General features: G+C 49.0%; 1 protein-coding gene across 1 annotated transcript in view; it reads right to left on the bottom strand.

Annotated features, from left to right (window-relative positions):
* PTPRN2 (protein tyrosine phosphatase receptor type N2) overlaps positions 1-23,109 on the bottom strand; it is an 842,052-nt gene extending 818,943 nt beyond the window's left edge. The window contains exons 1-2 of the mRNA XM_087860611.1: positions 23,050-23,109; positions 20,693-20,885 (exon numbers count right to left, since the gene is read on the bottom strand). Of these exons, the coding sequence (XP_087716737.1) occupies positions 20,693-20,885; positions 23,050-23,109 (253 nt within the window). The remainder of the gene's footprint in view (positions 1-20,692; positions 20,886-23,049) is intronic.
* Positions 23,110-23,597: the final 488 nt, after the last annotated feature.

Raw genomic sequence — 23,597 nt, 5'->3', positions numbered from 1 at the left:
TGGTTTTGATGACACTGCAGATCAATTATTTGTCTTGTCCGCAAACATCAGAAGGTCCTCTTAGTCCCTGAGCACTTCGAGAACCGCAGTCAGAGAAGCACTGCAGACCCCTCTCTAGGCGAGCGGCAAAACCCCCGCCCCCCACCCTCCCTGCACTCTGGCCAGCACGGACACGTAACTCCAAAATGCCTGACATACCTGTGTGCCGACTTTAAAAGTGAGGGGTGCCTGGACTGCTGCAACTAGGGTCCTTTCTGAGCTTTGAGGTTTCCTTCCTTTAAGCATCTCCAAAAAAGAGGATTTTCATCTTCTTCACCATTTCATCTGGTGGGAGGAGGGTGGGAACAGCCCCCACAGGAGGTGTCACACCTGTCCTCCTCAATTTAGCTGTCCTGGTTTTCACAGGTTACCTGACAGTCCTGTCACCATGGCAGGTCCAATGGCAAACGCTAACACCACAGAAATGATAAAAAACCAAAGGAAGCTAAATGGCTTTCCTCCACCTGAATGAAGGAAATGTATCTTGCACTGTGCTTCCCTGGGTATTTATGGGTTTATTCCAATCTTTTCTAGGCCAGAAAATTCCTGAGCTCACGACAGGCCGTCCTGTCACCATGACAAACAGGCTGGCTGAGACCGGGCTGTGCCTGCGATTGCGTTTTCCACCCTCCAAACAGAATATATTAGACGTTACGCAGGCAGCATTTATTTTAGGAAGGCTTTTCATTATGGCGACGTAAAATGTCAAGGCTGAGACTCAGCGGGCTCTCTCCAGACCTGCAGGCTCCCTCGTTATCTGACAAATGCACAAGCTCCTGCCACGTGATGAGTGAGCGGGCCCAACCCTCCAAGCAGGCAACCCAGCATCTAAGTTAATGAACCACTGGGAAATGCTGGAGGAGGGAGGACTCTGACATGGACATAGCCCTCCAGGACAGAGGCAAGAGGCATCAGGCTGCAAGCAGTCAAACAGTGAAGAGCAGGGAAACGTCAGGGTGCTCTGGGGGAGGGGGGCGGGGGGGAGTCCGCAGTGGGTCCTGGCCCGGAACACAGGCACCGTGCCCTATCCCAGACATGCAGGACAGAGGTGCAGATCATGCTGGAGGAAGAAACGACTGGCATGCTGCTAGCTATGTCCAGTGCCGTACTAAGGCATGCATTAGAAAAGGTGACTCATTTATTAAAAACTAGTGTTTACAGGGGCACCTGGGTGGCTCAGTCGTTAAGCGTCTGCCTTCGGCTCAGGGCGTGATCCCGGAGTTCTGGGATCGAGCCCCACGTCAGGCTCTTCTGCTGGGAGTCTGCCTCTTCCTCTCCCACTCCCCCTGCTTGTGTTCCCTCTCTCACTGGCTCTCTCTCTCTCTGTCGAATAAATAAATAAATAAATAAATAAATAAATAAATAAATAAATAAATAAAAGCTAGTGTTTATAAACTGCATATAAACTGCATAAATATTAATATATTTAGTTCAGCCTCCTTAATTTATAGATGGGGAAAAATGAGGCCCAGAGAAGTAGATAATTTGGTCATTCATAATATAATGAACCCCCTTACTTTTTTCTCGTTACTCCCAGAGAAGGTAGAAACATTAAGTGATTCCTTCTGGGGGTGTTGGTTTGGGAGAAAAACCAACAACTTTTAGACTGCATTTCCTTTTTCCAACACACCGAGGAAATGTGCAGGGAAACAAGGTCTTCAAATACTGGTGTCAATCATACACCTGGTTTATATTGCACAAAATTGTGATATTTACCACAAGTACTCTAAACATGTTCCTAGAGCAGACATCACTCACCTATCACACTTCATAGAAATAGTCCTTCAACATGATGACTACAGTTAACACTGATGCATACTGTGCGTGTGTGTGTGTGTGTGTGTGTGTGTGTGTGTATATATAGATTTTTTTTTTTTTGAGAGAGAGAGAGAGAGAGAGCGTGCACACAGGGCAGGAGGGGTGGCAGAAAGGGAAAAGAAAATCTTTTTTTTTTTTTTTGTTAAGATTTTATTTATTTGAGGGGCGCCTGGGTAGCGCAGCCGTCAGGCGTCTGCCTTCGGCTCAGGATGTGATCCCGGCGTTGCGGGATCGAGTCCCACATCGGGCTCCTCCGCTGGGAGCCTGCTTCTTTCCCTCCCACTCCCCCTGCTGTGTTCCCTCTCTCGCTGGCTGTCTCTATGTCACATAAATAAATAAAATCTTAAAAAAAAAAAGATTTTATATATTTGAAAGAGAGAGCATGAACCAGGAGAGGGGCAGAAGGAGAAGCAGGCTCCCCACTGAGCAGGGAGTCCACCACAGGACTCAATTCCAGGACCCTGGGATCATGACCTGAGCCAAAGGCAGACACTTAACTGACTGAGCCACCCAGGCGCCCCCGCATGTATATTTAAAAGTTGCTAAGACAGTAAATCCTAAAAGTTCTCGACACGAGGGAAAAACATTTCTTTTTCTTTTTCCTTTCTTTGGTATCTGATGAGATTACGGGTGTTTTTTTTTTCATTTTGTTTTGTTTTTTTAAAGATTTTATTTATTTATTCAACAGGATAGAGACAGCCAGCGAGAGAGGGAACACAAGCAGGGGGAGTGGGAGAGGAAGAAGCAGGCTCCCAGCGGAACAGGGAGCCTGATGCGGGGCTCGATCCCACAACGCTGGGATCACGCCCTGAGCCGAAGGCAGACGCTTAACGACTGAGCCACCCAGGCGCCCCGAGATTACGGATGTTAACTAAACTTAACGTGATTATCATCTCACAATGTATGCTAAGTCATGCTGTACAATACCTTAGACTTACACAGTACTGTATGTTAACTGTATTTCAATAAAACTGAAAGAAAAAAATATTCCATAAAATGGTGGTTTCTATCTTTTTTAAATTTCATAGACAAGTAACCATGCTTGTTTGATTGTTTTTAATCACAGGGGAACCTCTAGAAAGTTGCCAAATCTTTAGGTTTCCAATTTAAAATGCTTAAAAAAACCCCACACCTACCACCTGCTATCGACAGTCACTACCTGGGGCGCCTGGCCGGCTCGGCTGGCAGAGCGTGTGACTCCTCATCTCAGGGTTGTGTTCAAGCCCCACACTGGGTGTAGAGATTATTAAAAATAAAGCCTTTTAAAAAGAAAAACAAAACAATCACTAACTAATTAATAAATAAAATCTCGGTATTTTAAAAAGTCTTTAAAAGTGAGTGACTCTGAACTGATGGGAAGGAGCCACTCACCATCGTGCAGCGTCAGGGCCGCCACACCTGCTCCAGCCTCACCAGGTGACCAGGTTTGGTCCTCCGGGCAGCTCAGTGCAAATAATCCACATGGCTACACACCCCAAAGGCACTACACTGACCTTCGGGTTACAAATAAGGCTTTCTAAGGGAGTGTGCACTGAATACACCCAGAACCAGATCATTGCTGAATAACCTAGAAAGAAATCAAGTTTGGGCCTCCACAAACCCAGGGCAACTCCAGACACACTATGCTCCACTTCCTTGTTGCTCAGGGACCTAATGCAAATTTCATCACTGCAAGTTGGGGCAGAGAGCCAGACAGAGGACATGGCGGTAAGCCTGGGGTACGGAATTGTGTGTGTATCCACCTAACCCCACTTCCCACAAAGAAGATGCCGGGCTGTTCACGATAAAAAGGACAAATGCAATCAATCACCCTGTCCAGGAGATGGAGGAACAGTAAAGGCTCATGCAATGCAAACCCATCTGTTACCCTCCCTGCTGGAAGAGCCATAGCCTCACCACAGAAAGTCAAGAGAACATCTTTTCCAAAGCCTCCCAGGGCACCGGCTGCCCTTTTTGCTCACCAACAGCACAGCTATCCTGTGCCGTTGCCATGACCACCACTATCGCCCCCTACGTTCCTTCCTCATTTTCCTGAGCATCCAAGTATACCAGCAACAAGAACATACTCTTCGTCTAACTTCTAACCCCTCTACTGCCGCCTTACGCCTCGGCCCCGTCTGAAAATGCTGAGCACCCGACCCGCACACAGGGAAGGCTGGGACAAAACTGGGGGGAAAGCCCTGCTTCAAAAGATGGAAAAGGATATGACTCAGAGTGATGTTTCCTTTCTGTCCTTGGGTTAGAAAGAGTGTATGATGAGTCCAGTTCCCAAGGCCTTCACTCATCATAATGCAGGTGCCCCTGGGGGCGCCTAGGTGGCTCAGTTGGTTAAGTGTCTGCCTTCGACTTGGGTCATGATCTCAGGGTCCTGGGATCGAGCCCCGCATTGGGCTCCCTGCTCATCCGGGAGCCTGTTTCTCCTTCTCCCTCTGCCCCTCCCCCTCACTCACACCCGTGCGCCCACTCTCTCTCAAATAAATATATAAAATCTTAAAAAAAAAAAAAAAAGCAGGTGGCCCTGTTTTTCCCTCCTTTCCCCCTTCGCCCTGTGGCTTCGCCCACTTCAGGTCCCAGGACTCATGCCCCTCCACCAGGTCTTAGGGAAGGGGTGCTGCCCCCACACGTGGGACCCACATATCAGAAACACAGGGAACCTCTGGAGCAATGAACACAGGGTCTCTGAGTCAAACTGAAGTCACCAAGGAGGAAAATCGTGACTCTGGGCCCCAAATCCAGTACAGATTCAGGTGTCACCCTCACTCACTCACAGCCTGGACCCCAGGCCCAGAAGGTCATGACTCAGCCAGCGTCACAAGTTGTTCTGTGCAGTCAGGACAACGGCTGAGCCCTCACACCCCTGCCACATAGCCAAGCACGCCAAATCTAGACAAGAGTTCTTCCTTCTCACTCTCATTTTTGTTCCATGAACACTTCACCTTCTGCTTTTTCTAGCTGTTAATTCAGGACATAGCCCAGAGAAGAAGCCAAAGGTCATCAATTCCAAAACCAAGCCATGCAGACCACAGAGCAGAGAAGGATAATAACCCCACAGGCCCTTCAACTCATCCACAACTTGCAAAGTATCTAAAGATGATAGGTACTTTTAGCCCTTCAATGCTGATCTATGAAACACCTTATAAACTGGTAGACTGAGGTCAACTGTAGTTTGTGGTTGAGGAAACAACTCATAGCACTGAACCTAAGATGTTTTTGTATCTTTTTAGGATAGCAGCCACCCCATGCAAAGCCCCACAGGACCCAGACAGAAAGTCACAAGCACTATGAACAAGGAGGAGGTGGGGGAGGAAGGCCAGGACATAGGACCCTTCGCCTGCTGCCCTGGAGCCAGCATATTCCCAAGCATCTCGTGTGGTGTGTTTTCAAGCTGGACCTGACACTCCACCCAATGAGTCTCCAATTTTTAATCAGTTCCCTGTTTCATTTCATTTTATTCTGTTTGTGTTTGTTTTGTTTATTTTTGCACGTTGTTATTTTGTAATAAGACCCATATCTGTCAGCACATCTAATGGAAAGCAACTATTTCTTAAGGATCCCAAAAGGTAAAAAGCCGGCTTCATAGGTGCTACTTCCATTTCCTGGCAAGAATTAGGAAGCACAATGAAATAAACATGGAATAAAAATATAGATTTTACTTTCCAAAATCTCACACAGATAAAAGAGCTTCCCAACCCAAGAACAGTGTATCTGGCATTGAAGAGTCTCTAGAGTTAAATAAATTAATTTTAAAATTGTTATTGCAGAATAAGCACTGGGAATGCACAAGAAAGGTCCTACTGGGCTTCTGGAGGCAAGGAAGGTTCTGGAAGTCAGGGAAGGTTTGGGAAGGTTTGGGAGGGCAGAGTAAGTTCTAGATGACAAAGAAGGTTCTGGAGGGCAGGGAGATGTGAAAAGACAGAAATTTTTCTGGAGGCAGAGAAGGTTCTGGCGGGAGGAAACACAGGGAAGGTTTTGGAGGCAGGAAAGGTTCTGGAAGGCAGCAACACTGTCTTGTTCACGTGTGCATATCCAGTGTCCAGCACAGTGCCTGGTGCATAGTAGGTACTCAATCCATGGTACTAACCAGAGGTTTCCCTACCTGCCTAATTTTATAGGTCAGTGGGAAACTGGTACTCTTTATTCACAGTGAAAATGAAGAATCCGGACAAAGAATAAGTATCTCAATTTCCCTCAAAATGTCATTTAGTTTGGTCCTGGTCATCAATGTGAGAAACCGTGGAGCTACCTCAGAACTCTAACGATGCCACCCTCTTCCAAAGAAGACTGGCTCTTGCTTCTCCCTGGTGGCTGAGGATCCAAGGACCCCTAATCGCCTGATCCAACCAGAAACTATGATGATTCACAGCTGGGTCTTTGTCCCTGGGAGGAGGCCTGTCCTGTCTCTGTGGAACCATTTCTCCCAGTGTGCAGCCCACTGGGGTCCCAAGTCTCATCCGGGAGGCAAACCAGGGACCCCCTGCAGTCCCTCCCCAGAACTGGTTGACACCCTGGTCTTTCCTCTCTTGGGTCTCAGCCCAACAACTCTTCACACTGATCCTTCTTGTATTTCCTACTTTTTGTCCAGATTCTCTTGTGTTCTCGGTGGGTTAATTGAACGACTCCGTCCACCACTACTGGACACAGAACTTTATCCAGGGTCTTTGGCATTGAAATGGCTTTCGGATTTGTTCTCCAGCAAAGCTGGAGCTGATACTGAAATGGCAGCTTCTACGTGGACACGAGAGTGTGATATATGTCATTCAGCTCACTGACAGCTGCTACTACAGCAAGCTCACCAATACGAATTTGTATTTTCTGAATGATCTACATTTTATTCCCACTGAATAAAGTAAATCTCACCCCCAACACTGTCTAGGCTGAAGAATTGTCATTAACCCATTTGGAAATGTTCTTAGACTGAGAATCTAAATTTTAAAGGGTTGTTCTAGAGGTTAGAGGGAGGCACGACGAAGACTAGCAAGAAAATCTGACGCTTACAGCACAGAAATGTATTTCTTGCCCTCATCTTACTTTTATAAAGTTAACAATAGGAATGAATACTGTTCCTGGTACAGATACCTCAACTGAGAATCAACATTCCTTTGTACTTCATTAAAGTTTTATGCTGACCACCAGAGAAATGGGTTAGGGGGTGAGAAAGGGAATCTGAGCCCTAGAAATGCAGAAGACATCAGCTTTTGGGGCGCCTGGGTGGCTCAGTGGTTAAGCGTCCGACTTTGGCTCAGGTCATGATCTCAGGGTCCTGGGATCAAGCCCCGTGTCAGGGCTCCACGCTCAGCAGGGAGTCTACTTGTCCCTCTCCCTCCGCCCCTCTCCCCAGTCATGCCACTCACTGTCTCTCAAATAAATAAAATCTTTAAAAAAAAAAGAAAAAGAAAAAGAAATCAGCTTTTACTGCCGATGAGGCCAGATACAGCTAATAAATTTTCAAGATAAGATTATGTTATTTGTGATTACAGTCAGTTTTCAGTATCGCTTTTGAAAACAGAGTCCAACCCTAAAGTAACCGGAAGGGACTCTGGAAGAATAACTAGGCCACGTTCCTGACTCTAGCAAGGGCTCACCACACTCTTCATGTTCATTCTTCCCTTGAAGACTTTCAGACCAAGAGACTACCCCCAGAGCCCTGACATCCCTAGATCTGAATATCCTCACTTAGTATTTACAAATTGCTGAAACCAGACCAGGGAAACTTTTCCAGCTCTGTAAGTCTGTAATTGTTTTATTTATTCAGCAAAAATTACTGAGTATATATACTGGGATATGCCCATACTTACACTCACAACTAAATATACCTGATACATGGGCAAACTCTGCAGCCTCAGGAGGCCCTGGCAAATGGCCCACTGAGTTCTGGTGAAGGAAGGATGAACGACCCTCCGCTGGTTGTCATGAGGCACCGCAGCCCATTGCAACGCATTGTGCCTGGTGATGTGATTTATGGACTAGATGACCCATTGTAACTAACACAATATGAGCCAGAGATCTGAAAGGATCCTTGCAAAGAAATCATGCATTGTTAACAACCACAAAAACAAAGAAAATGGAGGTGAGCGCTGATACTTCTCTTAGCGGGAACTGTCCTTCAGACACATTCTGAGTTCAAAGACATAGCAATTTAATTAGACCCAACAAGAAGGTGGCTAAAAACATCATAAATCATCCTTCAGACTTTTCCAAATATGGATTTACATATATTATCATCAATAGTAGACATTGTTCTAACTGTATTTTGTGACCTGAGATAGTAGATGATAGCTTGAAGCCATTAAGATTAAAGACATTTGAAAACTAAGCATCTGAAACATTATTAATAATAATTTTGATGAGTACAGAGAAGTTTTTTAATTTTGTCATACTCTTTTTTTTAAGATTTATTTATTTTAGAGAGAGAGTGTGCACGAGCAGGAGGGGCAGAGGGAAAGGGTCTTCAAGCAGACTCACTGCTGGGCATGGAGCCTGACCCGGCTCACAACCCGTGAAACAGAGTCAGATGTTTAACGCCTAAGCCACCCAGACACCCCTACAGAGACGTTTTCATACCTGCAACAATAGCTTAATGACTAGTTAATAATTACTTTAACGATTATTAATCTCTCATTCTTTTAAATTTGTTTTTTTAACTTGTTTTATAATAACCATTAGTTCAATACAGCATATGTGTAATTTGTAAATATGTGTATGTGTCTGTGTGTGTGTGTGTATCTGGTAATAAATGTACATTTCTATTGGGCATGCCATCAAACCTGTAGACCCCACTGGGGAGAGGTGGAGAGGAGAGCATGTGCCTGGGGGACAGGTGTGGCGTGGAGGGCGTGCGCCTCCTCCATGACGTTTGGGGAGGTTTCCAACTGAACAGTGACAGGATCAGATTTTCATGGCAGTCACTGCCTGAACTGGAGAAAGGCTTGGAGGAGGGCAAGACTTCTATTACAATTTGTTCTGCCATATTTCAGCCAAGCTCTTCCTCTTCCACACAGGAGCACATGGCCGGCAGCTGCCTCCCACGACTACATTTACATCAGGTCTTCTGGTTTCGCGTGGCTGACATCAGGGCCAGTTCTCTGCAGACGGTTCTCTGGGGTGGGGACATCTGTGCCCTGCAGGACATTCAGCAGCATCCCTGCCTCCACTCTGTAGGGCCCAGTAGCAGACCTGCCACCCCAGCTGCGTCAACCAAAAGACAGTGGAGACCACTGCTGGGAACCACTGGGTTACATGAACGAACCAACCGCCGGCTTCTCCTCCAGGCTGCAAGTTGAAACCACCCTCTGTCCTTTCTTCACAGAGTGTATTCTCCCTTCCATTAGTCATTTATTTTACACAGCAAAGCAGCATCTTTTGAGACTCTGGAGAAAGTACTACAACATTAGGAACACGATAACAATATATCCAGACCTGGGGAGAATCTTCCAAAATGAAGTTTTGATTTTGGAGTTAGTACCCATTTCATTACAATCTTTGCAAGACATGTTATTTTATGTAATATTGCCTCTAGCAGTCTGGAACATTCTTTTTTCCATAGTGCTTAACTTTAAATTTACCCTGGATATCTGGTGTTCTTTCAGAGTTTCTATGAAAAACATTTAATCATTAAACAAACACTATATATTCTTCAAAAGCATTTAGACCAAAAATATCACTTTTTAACATCACTAATAGACTTCTTCATTAATGTACTGATATTGTCCTAAAATGGGTTTAATATCTATATTTCAGTCCTTCAAAACCTTTGAAAAATAAGAACAGGCATATCTATATAAATATCCAAATTTTCAGCTTGATTGCACATTTTTATCTTCTCAGAATAGCACTAAATCAAGATGTTCTTTCAGAAGTACATCTTACTTCCCAAAGAGACAAAATACATATAACCAAGCAAAATCTAATTTCATTGCTAACATTCGGTACTCTTTTTGTCCCTTATAAATGTCTCATGTTTTTTACTAGTAATTATTCATTCCCAGACTGTTCTTTTGATATTGCCTTGGTCCATCCCCCTAGACATTTGCTTTCCATATGTGAATTCCATAAGATGGTTTTCAGCAACCAGCAATGCAATTTACACATTTCTAGTTACTTGATCTGCATGTATGCACTCCATCCTCTGTGACAACAGTAAATTAAAATCTAAGCTCACTTATATGTGAGGAAGAGACAACTATTAAAAATTGTCATAGAAATTAGAAAATAAGTAGATCTCGCTTCTTAGGGGACTAAACTAAAAATCTAATGTGTATTCTGAAAAATAATTTTTCCATTTAAAAAGGTTTCTTGGGGTGCCTGGGTGGCACAGTCAGGTAAGTGCCTGACTTGGTTAGGGCTCAGGTGGTGATCTGGGGTTGTGAGATCGAGCCCTGTATCAGGCTCTACACTCAGCGTGAAATCTGCTGAAGATTCTCTCTCCCTCTCCCTCTGCTCCTCCTGCTCATACACATACACGCTCGCGCTCTCTCTCTCTCTAAAATAAATAAATAAATCTTTTAAAAAAATACAAAGGTTTCTCTATTCAACGGTCAAAATGCTTAGACTCTCAGCAATTAAAAATTCACGTAAAAGAGTATTCTCTGGGTCTCGAACATCCACACTTACTACGCCCTCCTGAAGTACTTGCTTCTTGCCGCAATCAAAACGAAAGCAAACCGGAGACCCAAGGCCTGGTGTGATCACTCACAAGAAGACATGCTCAGTGAACACGTGGAGTAACCAGCAGGCTGGGCACAGCCTGGGCACAGGGCCATTGTGCCCAAGCACCCTGCCAGACTCCTGCCAGAAGATGCATTTCAGCCCAAACCTGGCTCTGCAAATAATGAAAGTCTCAGCACAATTTTGCTTCTGACATCATAGTTTCTCCATTCCAACTCAGCTCTGTTACAAAGCCTTTTTTTAAAGCATATTCCAGGCCACAGGAATAGAAATAGATATTAACAGATACTAGGGGCTCAGAACATGGGGGTTCTTGCTGGGCAAGCCCCAGAGCACGTTCCCCACAGCACAAGGGCTTCAAGTGGGGATGCCGCATCTCCCCTGTCTGCCTACCTCCCACCAGCACCTCCGCTTACCTCATCCCACAGGTATTTCTGCCAGGTTTTTTCTGGGGAGTCGTGTGCTGCAGACCCAAGCCACACACTACAGAAGTTCACCAACAGTAACAAAACACAAGAGCACCATCCCTTATACGTGGGCGTAAAAGCTGGTGGTCAAGACGGAAACAGAGTCAGGGCAAGGTGGAAGCACACATGGCTCAGCTCCTGACCCTCCCCACTATCCCACAAACAGCCCAGGGGCCTGCAGAACCCAGGGAACCTCACAAACACTGGAAGAGCAAAGGGAGAGCTTGTCCTTGTCTTTTCTCTGAGAGAGAGGCTGCTGGGAAGAGACAGGTAAACTACGGGGAGCAAACAATGGAATGACGCACAGACCCAGAGGCCACGGATCCTCCCTGAGGAATAAGACACAGCCCCAAGCAGGTCAGAGAATGCACAGGATTCTAACACACCAAACTGCCGGGCTGCCCTTCTCTCCCTGCCTTGCCACAGGCCAGCCAAACACTGAGCCCACAAGAATCGCTCCCTCCAACTGCAGCTCAGAGGCAGGCAACAGACCACAGAGTGACCAAGCTCCGGGAGAGCAGAAGAGCGGCCCACAGAGGCGCACTGACAAGCAGAAAGAGACAAACTGTACTGACTGCTGGATGCCAACAAAGGGAAGGGTCTAGAGGTCAGGGCCCTCCCTGCAGAGGGGGACTTGGTCCTGGCAGGCCCACACCCCGAGCCCCAATCAGAAAGTCTGAGCCCAGGACCCACAGAGACAGATGCTAACGGAGTCAGAGCTCCAGGAGGCACTTAGCCTCCCACTCTGACCCCACCATCATGGCCACCGCAGCCTCTTCTGAAAGGGCACAGTGGCACAGCCTGTGCGTGCTCCCACAGCCCCAGGTCCTCAGGTACACGGCACAGAACGCGGTGGACCTGGGAGCCCCTCGTGGGGGTTAGAGCATGCTTTCCTCGCTCAGCCCTCGCTCCGCTCGAATAGAGGCCTCAGGATGCAGAGGGTGCGCTTCGTGTCACGCCCTCACAGTGGGTGCTGTCTTCTGTATTAGGCTGCGGAAGGCAGACGTGCACAGCACTGTGGGACCCCAGGTGCAGTCAGTGCTGTGAGTGACCCTCAGAGCTTTTACCAGAGGTGAGTCCTCTGGTCTCTATCGTCAGGTATTTTTCATGCCTCAGTCACAAAGACCAAAGTCCAGACACCTAGGAACAGTGAAACCTAGACATGTCAAATATACTGAAAAAGTGCTCTGATTTTTGCATTTATCAAGTATTATATAATACTTCAAAAGAAAATGTTTAGTGTACCTGAAAAAGAGTATGTACTCTTTTTCTTATACCTTCCACTCAAACATGTAAGAAATGTATATAACTATTATTCAAGCACAATTTCTTCTATACAAGGGCTTGAAGCTCTTTGAAGGCATGATGTGAAATACATTCCAGATGGTGCTATCACCATTAGTCATTCTCATTAGAACATAATTAGGTCTGCATCCTAACTGTGTATAACTATTTTTTTAATATGTTTATCAAAAAACATAAATGATATTACTATTTAAAATGTAATGGTGGGGCACCTGGGCGGCTCAGTCGGTTAAGCGTCCAACTCTTGATTTCAGCTCAGGACATGATCTCAGGGCTTGAGATCAAGCCCCAAGTTCAGTGGGGAGTCTGCTTGAGATTCTCTCCCTCTGCCTCTCTCCCGTCCCACACCCCATGTGCACACGCACATGCACACACACACACACACACACACACACTCTCTCTTTCTCTCTCTCTAAAATAAATAAATCTTTTTTAAAAAATAAAATGTACTGGTAAGGCTTTAAAAAATCTCAATAGTCAATTCAGCTGAAACTTGGATTCACCGAAGAACTAGTATTTTCAACAATAACAATATTCCAACCTGTCTGGCCACCAAACTCCAACATTAAGTGGAAAAAAATGGAGCTCCCAGGAATAGTAACAACCAGGACTGCCATTACCAAGGACTCTCCACCATCTCATATAATCCTCTCAAATGAAGAATTTGGTATTTTGCTCATGGTATAAATTCAGAGAAATTACAGGTGAAGTCCTTTCATTTCCCTTGATTTTTTCCCCTTGACTTCTGAGTGTAAGTGCAAACTGTAAAGATTACCAGATTAGGAAGATAAGGCAATCTTTCAGTCTGTCAACATGCTGCATGGAAACACTCACTATCTTTTGTCATTTAATTTGTGTTCTAGACCCATATCCACCCATTCCCCACCATGCTTTCAGAAATAACCTACAGTATTTGTTTCTTTCCGTGTTTATTGTTTCATGGAATCAAAGACCAAAACACACTGGTGAAGCAGGTAGAGAACATGGGAAGACTTGGTCACAAGGATGGATACCCGTCCCTTGGGACACACCCTGGTATTTCCCACATGGGCTTATAATCACATCTGTGTGCTGCTCATATAACACTTAAATCAGATGGAAGACGAGTGACCTTAACCTAGACCTCTTTTCAAGCAGAAGCAGACAAAGAGATTCAAGAAGTCCTGAAGTATGTTTTGGTAAAAGCAGATGTGCCTTTGCAGGACAAAACATGCCTTGAGGTGAGAAGGTGGGTAGATAGAGAGTGGCCCATGCAGCTTCCTCGCCCAGTTTCCCACTCCCAGCCCACCACTAAGAAAGAAGCTCTCACCAGTATGCCTCAGCTGCTGCCATTAAAATACCAGCTATTTCGGAGAATATACAAATCACTGAATTGGCTTCAGGCCCTACCACAGGTTAATTACTGCTTTGAGCTGGATTAAAGCCACGGCCCCAAATGGAAAAAGCATCAGCCTCCCATGGCCAGTTTTACTGGCTGCTCTGTCCATTTACAAGTTGACTATATTTCACTGTTGGAATCAGAACTGACTTGCACCATTAATATAAAGTCCTTTTCCTGGGGTGCCTGGGTGGCTCAGTCGGTTAAGCATCTGCCTTAGGCTCAGGTCATGATCTTAGGGTCCTGGAATCGAGCCCAAGGTCAGGCTCCCTGCTCAGCAGGGAGTCTGCTTCTCCCTCTCCCTTTGCCTCTCCACCTGCTCATGCGTGCACTCTCTCTCTCTCAGATAAATAAATAAAATCTTTTAATTAATTAATTAAAGTCCTTTTCCCTTTGGAAACCAGGTCAGCCTTCCTCCTGAAAATTCCTTCCACCAAACAAACCATTTCCAAACATCTTTTGTACTGTATGTAGGACATTGCATCAGAAGCCAAAATGGGCCTTCAGAACACACAGTGACACAGAATGCCCATGTCATGGGAGGGAGAGTTTCATTCTTCCTCTACCACATGCCTCAGAAAATAATGAGAGACTAAAATGAGCCATCCCTTTGCTTGTTTGCCACTCTAAATGTCAAGCTTAGATGAAATCTACTCTTAAAATTTTCTAATGAGAATAATTCCTCCTTCATCCCTTACTCTGAAGTAGGCTTTTTCTTGTGACAGGTCTGAAACGAGAGCTAGCTTCTCTGATGTTTGTATTACCACATTTAAAAAACCTGATGGAAGCACAGAAGCATTCTGAACGGTGTTTATGAACACATTAAGCCGTGAACTCTACGGTGGCACCTGCATTCCTGCCATGAGGGAAGGTTAAAATGTCCAAAAACACAGTATCCATTTCCAAACATCAAGATTCACTCAGAGAGGCTAACCGGATAATTGAATCTGACACCAGAACAAGACCCAAGTCAGAAAATCAACACACACCCCCTCCCCCGCCACCTCAGACCAAAGAGCATTTTCAGATTCTCTCTCAAACAGGCCCATCAAGCTAGTGGTTCTGAAGCTCCTTAGGGAAAGGCAATCTGACAAGTGAAAATCACCTCTGTCCCTATAATAGTAAGAGGCAGACACCGCTGTTCTTGTGGAGTTAGAGACATGTTCTTAGGGGGCACAGGTTCCTCCTGCTGGGACCTTCTGCTGGCACCCTAAGGAGCTATCCCCGCGCCTCATCCTGGGGTCGCCTGCTAGAGAGAAAAGGAAACTCCGAAGACCAGAGAACTAGGACCCAATCCCGGCACCAAGTATCTTACTGTACTCTTCCTAACCACTCTAAGCCTCAGTCTTTCCATCCGTAAAAAGGGAGCTATAAATTCTCACCCATCAAGGTGTTTCTAGGGAGTACACGTAACTGCATGTAGAGGGTTCCAGAGGCTCAGAGTAGTCTGTCACTACAAAGGGAGAGCACAGGGCAATGTTGGGGGGAAGGAACTTCCATGAGCTGTCATCAGAAGCTATATCTAGAATGATACATCAGAACAAAAAACTCAGTTTCACCATATGATCACTTTTAATTAAATTTAAAAAGAGAAAATGCCCCAATCTATTTTATAACTATCCCCCTCCTGCCCGTTCAACTGCCCTCACAGAAACCATTACTAGTCCCATTGTACTGAAAGGGAGTGTCCTTGCATTTTCTGAACCATAATCGTAGGACTGAGGGAACAGATAAATGAGAGAAATAAAATGCCCTGTTATCCGCCTCCACACTGGGAGTTAACACCAAGAGATCGCCACAAAACCCTGAAGAGCTTCCTTATTTCTTCACATCATACACACAAAGACCATTTTAAACACAGATTGGCCCTGATGTTTCACACATCAGCACCTCTAGTCCAAAGTTCAGGGCCTTACACTTAGGGGAGTCATCGGCTTCTCAGCGCTGAGGCCAACTAACAAACAAAAAAGTCACCTAACATGTGAACATAAGTGTTTCCAGGAGAACCGCACCCCTCTTCACTTCCTGCCCTAAATATTTAAATAGTGGTCGTGGCAGACTTGCTGGAGATAGCACAAATTAAAAAAAAACTTCCTTCTTCCTTCAACAAACTGTTTCCAGCCAGCAGAAGAGTGCACTGATTATTTTCTGCTTCTTGAGTTTTCTGTCCCCCTATCAACCAAGATTAAAAAATAAGTCCAGCTGGGTCCATATTCATGAAGGTCAATTTAGACTAATGTGGAAACAGCTGCCAGGTGCTTTTATGCAGAGCAGAGACTTATCTGCTACGAATTCAGCTGTTTGCTTTCTCAGGAAATGGAACATCTTGTCAGTAGAGATAAGACAGGTTCCTGGTTAACTGAGCCTCACTGGGCCTGCATCCACTGGGATAGATCTGGATTCAAATTCTTTCTGCCCATTTCTTAAAGGTTTTTGGTTTTTGGTTTTTGCCTCTCCACACACAAAGAATGCTTAAACTAACAGTATTTACACAAACCTAAGCATATCTTAAATATATGCCACCCAAAGCCAAAGGGTTATTTTTAGTTTGGGTCACATTTAATTACGTTTACAAACACAAAAAATTCATAAGGAATTTTTAAATTCTAAGGTAATCTCCAAGAGCTCATGGTAACAGAAACCTTTCTTAATAAGATCATGTATAAGGATGGCTCAGCTAACCCCATCCCTCTTTCAAACTTCTCCTCTTCCTCACCCCATATTCCTAACTTTTAAAAATTAAAACGTGGGTGAATAGCTGCATTCACAAGTAAGGTAATACTGCCTGCCTGGAAAAAAGAGAAGAATGAGAACAAAATTAACTCAGAATGCAGCAGTTATTATCACATAAAAGAAACAATAACTGCCCTAGAGCTCATTGAAACATCACTCTGGGTGATCACCCTGGTTGCACATCTCATCTAACTGCGGATTCACCATACTGCTACTGCCCTTCTGCGTGGAAAGCCAGGGACTCAGCAAGTCTGCATATTTCATGGTCTACAGAAATGCCTGCACGCATGCCATGATGGGACCCAACACCACCACAGAGGAAAGTAGAAAGCAGACTACCAAAAATGTAGCACCCCTCCTCCACCTACTTGGTGGGCACCACTGATGATGATCTTGGTAACCAGGTGCAGAAACAGATCAGCTTTTAAAGGAAGAGCTGCAAGATGCTGAGATGCACAGCTGAGCTTAGCACGGAGAGGAAGCCATCTCAAAACCTCTTTTATTCCCCACACATTCCTTCCGAGTCTGACACGTTTAACGGCAGTCTCTGGACACAGGAGATAGCAGCACCACAGTTCCACCCAGTGCATCTGGTTTCGTGGATGAACCCGCCGTCTGTCACCTCCCTTCCACAGAAGCCCGAGGTTTTCCATGCACCCCAATCCTTCTGCATGGGGACGTCGGCACCAGACTCAGAAAGAGCCAGAGCAGGGGGGAAGAGACAAGCAAAGAAAGACTCACAGCCTGAAAGGAGGTAGCAGGGTTTTTGCTCCAGGGGAGGGGCAGGCTGCTCATTACCGTACACCCAACAAAATCAAGGGCTATGGACCCTAAGAAGCAAAGATGGATGTGTGCTTCTGTGGCAGAAAGGATGCTCTGATTTAAAAATAAACAATCATGCTATCTAGTTCCCAAGCAAGGGACTCCTGCTCCTGGCTCCTCTCTCCTCAGCTCTGAGTGGCTCACCGGTGAATGAAAAATATGTGTGGACAAATCAGGAGACAAAAACAAGGGAGAAAAAGAAACATTCACCTGTCTCAAAGCTAGAAGCACTGGCTAGCTTTGACTCTGGATTCTCTAAGCAACATTTGCAGGAAAGGTTGATTCTGTCTTTTGGCAAATGAGATTCTTATTTCTTTAGCAAGAGAAAGGTCTTTTATATGATTGCTCTTAAATGTGGGGGCTGTTCGAGCAGGTTCACAAACTGGCTTCCCTATAACTAAAAAAATGGCTCAAAGACAAACACCTTGCATTCAAATCAGACTTATATGGTACTGGGCACCTGAACAAAAGGTTGTCCTGAAATCACAGAGAAAGGCAGAGGGAGGGAGCAAAGGAGCACCCAAAGATGGAACTATAAGAAGAGAACAAAATCGCTAAACTATCCTCGACAAGGCTGCCTGATGCAGAAATGGTATTTTGAGTAGAAGCAAAGTTGAATCATACCATTGATGGGGGTGCCATTATTCCCAACCTGTTCAGCTCTGATAATAGTGTCAAACATAATAGAAAACTATGTGTCATGAAGAAGCTTTTTGCACCAGAAAGACATGGACATATAGGTGGTGCAAGGGCAGGAAGCTAAAGTGATTAAGGGGGGAAGGACACCCTTGAAGAAAGGGAAAAGGTGAGACATCCACTGCCGCTGGGATGTGCCAAGAGCTGCTGTGTAAATGCGACAGTATCATAGAATGTGGCTCAGAATAAGGAGAATAAACTCATATTTTAGTACTTTTGTTGACTCTGGTTTTCATTAAGAGCTCCTTCACTGTCTAAATCTGAAGAGGACTCTGGCTCAAGTCAAGACAGCCTGTACAGAAAGACCTGGTCTTAGGTCTTACCGGTATAATGGAGACTCCTCATTCTAACCCATAATTTTATGATGCTAGCAAGGAGCAAAAATTCAGATCTCCTTGAACTGTGTGTGTTCTTTAGGCGTCAGCCTGAGCTAAACAAATAAAAAGAGTACACGTGACATGGCTGGGGCCAAAACTAAGGTCTCCAGGTGATCTTTCACTGTGCATTGCATCATTTTTGGAACAATGTACTTAGTGTGACCATTACCAAACAAGATCCAGAGGGCTGAGAAAAAGAAACATGGTAGCATATACTTTTCAGAGGTGACTGTGGTTCCCCCCTCACATATGAATTCTGAGACTATGGCAGCAGCATTCTGGGTCAGGACAGTAGGATAGAAGGCTGAGTGGGCACGATGCAGGGACTTTACACAGGTAGACGAAGCTACATGCTATTCCAGGTTTGGTCCCAAAATGAGAAGAGCACACTTACATCTTATTATCTGTATACACTGCCAGGCAATTTCCAATCACATGGGAAATGTAGCAGGTTAACCCTATCACCCGGAGTCCTTGAGACAGTTTGAGTGCTGTCTGGACCCCTAATGTCCCACATGAAGATAGTATCCGGGAGACTCCCCTGAAATACACAGTAAGCAGAGGAGAAATAAGCCATCCTTTTTTAATATGATTCAACTTTGCCTGTAGCGAAAATACCATTGCTTTGTCAGGCAATATTGTCCAGCAGAGTTTAGCTATTTTCTTCTCTTCATATCCTTCCAATTTTGGGTTGTCCTTTGCTCCCTCCTTCAGCCACCTCTCCCTTCTTCCCTTCTCTGTGATTGAAGCAAGATGCTATGAACTGGGAATTCTAATGGAAAAAGAGTAGTCAAGGCCCAGTGTCCCACTCACCCCATAGAAACCGCCTTCCCTAGAACACCATCACCCGACTCGGTTCTCCCTGGCCCGTGTGCCTGCGGACGGTCATCAGGCCAACTGAGCCAACAGCTCTCCCATGAGGTGACAGGCCTGAGAACGGGCACACAGCTCAAAGGCCATCACTAGTTGGGGGCAAGGTCCTGGAGATGTGGCAGAGTGAGCCCGGCCCCCAAAGCTCGCTGGGCGAGTCTCCCTCACAAAGATGGCCCTCAGCACCCCGGAATGTGGGGGGCACGCCCCTCCAGCCCGGTGGGCAAGGCCGTCCCTCAAGTCACCAGCTCTCCCTCTCACTGCCACGCTGCCCGCCAGGCCGGAGGCACGCGTGAGCAGACGAGTGAAGCAAGGGAGAAGTCGGGGCCACGGGTCCGCATTAGCCAGGAATCTGGGGAGACGAGCTCTCCTGGCGGTGTCTTTGTCTGGGACCACAGGAGCCCAGAAGGGCCGGCCCGGGACGGCAGGCGGCCGCGTGGCGCGCCCTCCCTCCACGACCCGGGGCCGCTCTCTGCCCGCACTTGTAGCGCCCATTCACCACCTACGATTCCAACCCGCGGCGCTCAGGGACTGCGGCCTTTGAAGCGACCCGCCACGAAGCCCGGCGACGACGGCGGCCCCGCGGCCCCGCCTGCTCGCCGGCGACACGGTCGGTCTGCACCGGGCGGGCTCCGGCTCGCTTCCCACTTCGCTCCACCTCAGCCGCCGAAGCAAAATGTCCGTCCGCCGGCGAGGCCGTCGGCAGCAGCGGCCGCGCGCTGACCACGCACGCAGGAGTCCGACGCGCGAGCGCGAGGGGGACCCACGTCCGCCGCTTGCCTCCGTCGCCCCAGGCCAGCTCCAGCGCCCCCGGGACTCTGCCCGGCCGCCACACGCACGCGCGGGGCGCGCCCTCCGCAGGCCGCCGGGGCCGACCCGGGCGGAAGTCCTCGCGGGGAGGGGCGCCGGGGAGGAAACTGAGGCAGGGCGCTACGGTGAGGACAGGGAGGCGCCCAGGGCAGGGCAGAGAGCCCGCGGAGCCCCCCGCTGCTCCAGCGAGCGCCTCCCACCGCACCCCGACCCCCGCCCCCTCACTCACCCGGGCGCCCCACCCCCTCGCGCCCACAAATCTCCTCCCCACCCCCTCCCCTCCCCCTCCCTCACTGAGAAGCCCCCTCCGCCCGCCGAGAGGTCCCCCTCTCCCGCTCCCCTCCCCGCCGAAGCCCCCCTACCCCGCTTCCCTCACTCACCAGAAAGCCCCCTCCCCCACCCCTCACTCGCCGACAACCCCCTCCCCCCGCTCCCCTCACTCGCAGAGAAGCCCCCTCCCCCAGACCGCTCACTCGCCGACAAGCCCCCTCACCCGGCCCCCACTCGCCGACATGCCCCCTCAGTCGCCGAGCAGCCCCCTCCCCCCGCCCCATGACTCACCGAGCAACCCCCACCCTCGCCCCCTCCCTCACTCAGGCGCCACTTCCCCCACTCCCAGACCCCCTCGCTCGCCGAGAAGCCCCTCCCCCCGCCCTCACAGCTCACCCCCCGACTCACCGCGCCCCCTCCCCCCCACACCTCCCCCCACTCACCGAGGAGCCCCGGAAGCGGCCGGGCGCGGGGCGCGGGCGCGGCGCGCGACAGCAGCAGCAGCAGGAGGAGCGCGAGCAGCGGCCCCATGTCGGCGGCCGGGCGGGCGGCGCTCAGTCCATGGCGGCGCGGCGGGGGCGGCGGGACCGACTCTGGCGAGCACCGCTCCTCCCCGCGCTGCCCGCGCCGCCGCCGCTTCAGCACCGGACAGCGCCGCCGGCCCCGCCCCCGCCTAGGCCCCGCCCCGCCGCGCTCCCGCCGGCCCCGCCCACGGCGCCCCGCCCGCGGCCAGCCCCACCTGCCGGCGCGCGGCCTCCCGGGAGCAGCCTGCTCCTTCCACCTCCACACCTGCCTGACGCGAGGGCGCCGAGCGCACCCCTGTCCCGCCTGCCCCTGGGGGCCTTGGCGCCCTGGGGGTCGCCCCGCCCCAGCCGCGGCCGGAGGGACGCGGGCAGTTAACCCGCACGCTTGGCTTGGGATGGAAAGACCCATCCCTTCTCTGCTTGGACGTCCCACGCGATGTCCGCGAGCGTGCGGGGCCGGCGGCCATTGACGTGTGGCTGGTGCAGCCAAGGACCGAATGCTTTTAGTTTTATTTAGTTCATGTAAGTGACCAGAAGTGGCTGTCGCGCAGCACAGGCAGTGTTGTGGGCCCATCGGAAAGCGGCCTGGAGCAGGGTCTGGGGGAGTGGGGGTCCTCAACCCGAGTAGGAGCAGACTGTGGGACCGCAGCCTGGAGGATCAGTCCCTCCCGAGCTCTGAGCTCCGCTCCACGAGCTCAGGATCCACAGTGGGGACGTGGCCCCGGTGGGGTCTGCCCGGAGTCCCTCCCTGGCACTGTCCAGGGGTCCTTGAGGGGCGCTGGGGACCTTGTGGACCTCCCAGGGAGACTTCTGCTTCCTAAAGACCTGGGCAGGCTGCAGGGGTCCTGGGAGGGGGGCGTTTTAGGCGTCAGAGGGAGTTGCGTGTGTGTGAGAGAGAGAGAGGGAGAGAGAATGTGACTGCTGAGCGTTGTGTCAGAGAGAAGTGGGGTGTGAGTTGGTGGTGTGAGTGGGTGTGTGGGGGGGGTGAGTGTGGCTGTATTATGCAGGCATGGTTGGTGTGTCCATCCCCTCTGTCATTGCCATCGACCTGTGTGGTCCTGCCTGGATGACCCAGTCCCCACCTGCTTCATTCAGCATTTGGGGGTGGCCTGGGCCCCCCACGCCCACCCCTTGCGGTCTGCTGGCCTAGACCAACTCTCATTCCTGCTGTGTGTGCCTTGTAGATTTCTCTTTGCTGCCTAGTCCTCATCAGCCAGCCTTCCAGGTCCTCTCTGTCCTTGCCCATTATCACCCCAACAAAGCTGGCCTGTGCAGACTTTGCGGTGGGGTAGATGGTGAGGGGGCTACAGCTCAACCCAGGCCATCTACAATTGGGACTAAATATTGGGCCCGTTAGCCCCAGCGGTCACCTCTTTGCTGATGCCCGTCCTTCCTGCCAGGTCCCTCCCTCGTCCCGTCCTGCTCAACAGTCTCTGCCCCTCTGCCTAAGAGACAGTCCCTCCTTCTCTGTCACTGCCTGACGTCACCCAAAGGCCCAGGGAACTGTCCCCCCTCCACCCTGTGGGGACAGAGCAGGAGCAACCATCGTCTTTCCGCTCCACATTTGCCCATAAATCTGTGTTTTGTAACCCGCAGATCCCACAGAGCGGGGGTGCCAACCTATTGGGGGAAAGGACGGGGAGTGGGCTTTCCAGTGGACTCGGGTTTCTTTACTCATCGTGTATTCTGAGCACTTAGGACTTAAGGACTCCGGGTTAGCACGGTGCTGCTCCCACCTCTGCGCAAATGAGACTCCTTGACTAGAATTCATCAGTGAGATGATTCATCCACAGACTCTGAGGAAGTGTGGAAGACCGTCGTTCCTCAGCTCAATTACGGCACTGTGCGAACCAGCGTGTGCATGCAGGGCACACCGTGAACCTGAGCTCCCAGGTGTGCGCGGTCCACCTCAGTGAAAGTGCAGGCCAGGCAGGGAGGGAGCACGGCTCGCGCGTCCCGCGTCCCGTGGGAGAGCTCACATGGGGGCGTTGGCCCTGACTATGGAGAGCTGGCTGGTGATAAACGTGGCGACAGAAACAAGAAAACAGGATCTAGCTGGGCTAGAAGGTAAAGCTTGTTCATGACCAGCCCACAAGGTGGCGCAGAAGCAGGAGGGCAGTGCAGGTAATCGGTCAATGACATCACCGTGTGATGACCAAGGACCTGTCCCCAGACATCTACCTCCATTCTCTGTTGGAGATGAGGGTCACTACCCACTGGCTGCAGAGGGAGCCGGCTGTCCAAGGACCAGGACATGGAGGTACTGGGACACTCACCATGGGCAAGATCTCTTGGGAAGGACCTAGAGGAGCTTTGGACTCCTCCTGAGCCCACATCCTGGCGGACTGTTTATTTGGGGGCTGTAGTGTTCCCTGGCGTTGTGAAACGGGTCTCCCAGGAAGGACATGGAGTTGTTCTCGTTGTTCTGTGGCTCCCGACGGCGGTCTCCTGAACCCCGGGCCTGCTTCACCCCAAGGGCTTCAGCTTCAGGACTGTCAGAGTCAAAGCAGAGCAGAGGTAAAATGCCCCAAGAAAGGGAAAGTGGAAAACCAGAGGCACAGGACGGACTGCAAGGAAATTACAGCGACAGAAAGACTGAGGGGCGCCCAGGTGGCTTAGTTAAGGGTCTGATTTTTATTTTCAGCTCAGGTCATGATCTCAGGGTTGCAAGATCCAGGCCCAAGTTGGGCTCCACACTCAGGATTCTCTCCCTCTCCTTCCACCCCTCCCCCGCACTGGCACGCACACAAGCTCTTTCTAAAATAAATTAAATAAATAAATAAATAAATAAATAATTTTTTGTTTTTTAATTTAAAAGAGAAAT

The sequence above is a fragment of the Ursus americanus genome, chromosome 3 (genome assembly GCF_024610735.1).
Source record: "Ursus americanus isolate L20-20 chromosome 3, mUrsAme1.1.p, whole genome shotgun sequence".
Lineage (NCBI taxonomy): Eukaryota > Metazoa > Chordata > Mammalia > Carnivora > Ursidae > Ursus > Ursus americanus.
This window is presented reverse-complemented; position numbering and strand designations above follow the sequence as displayed.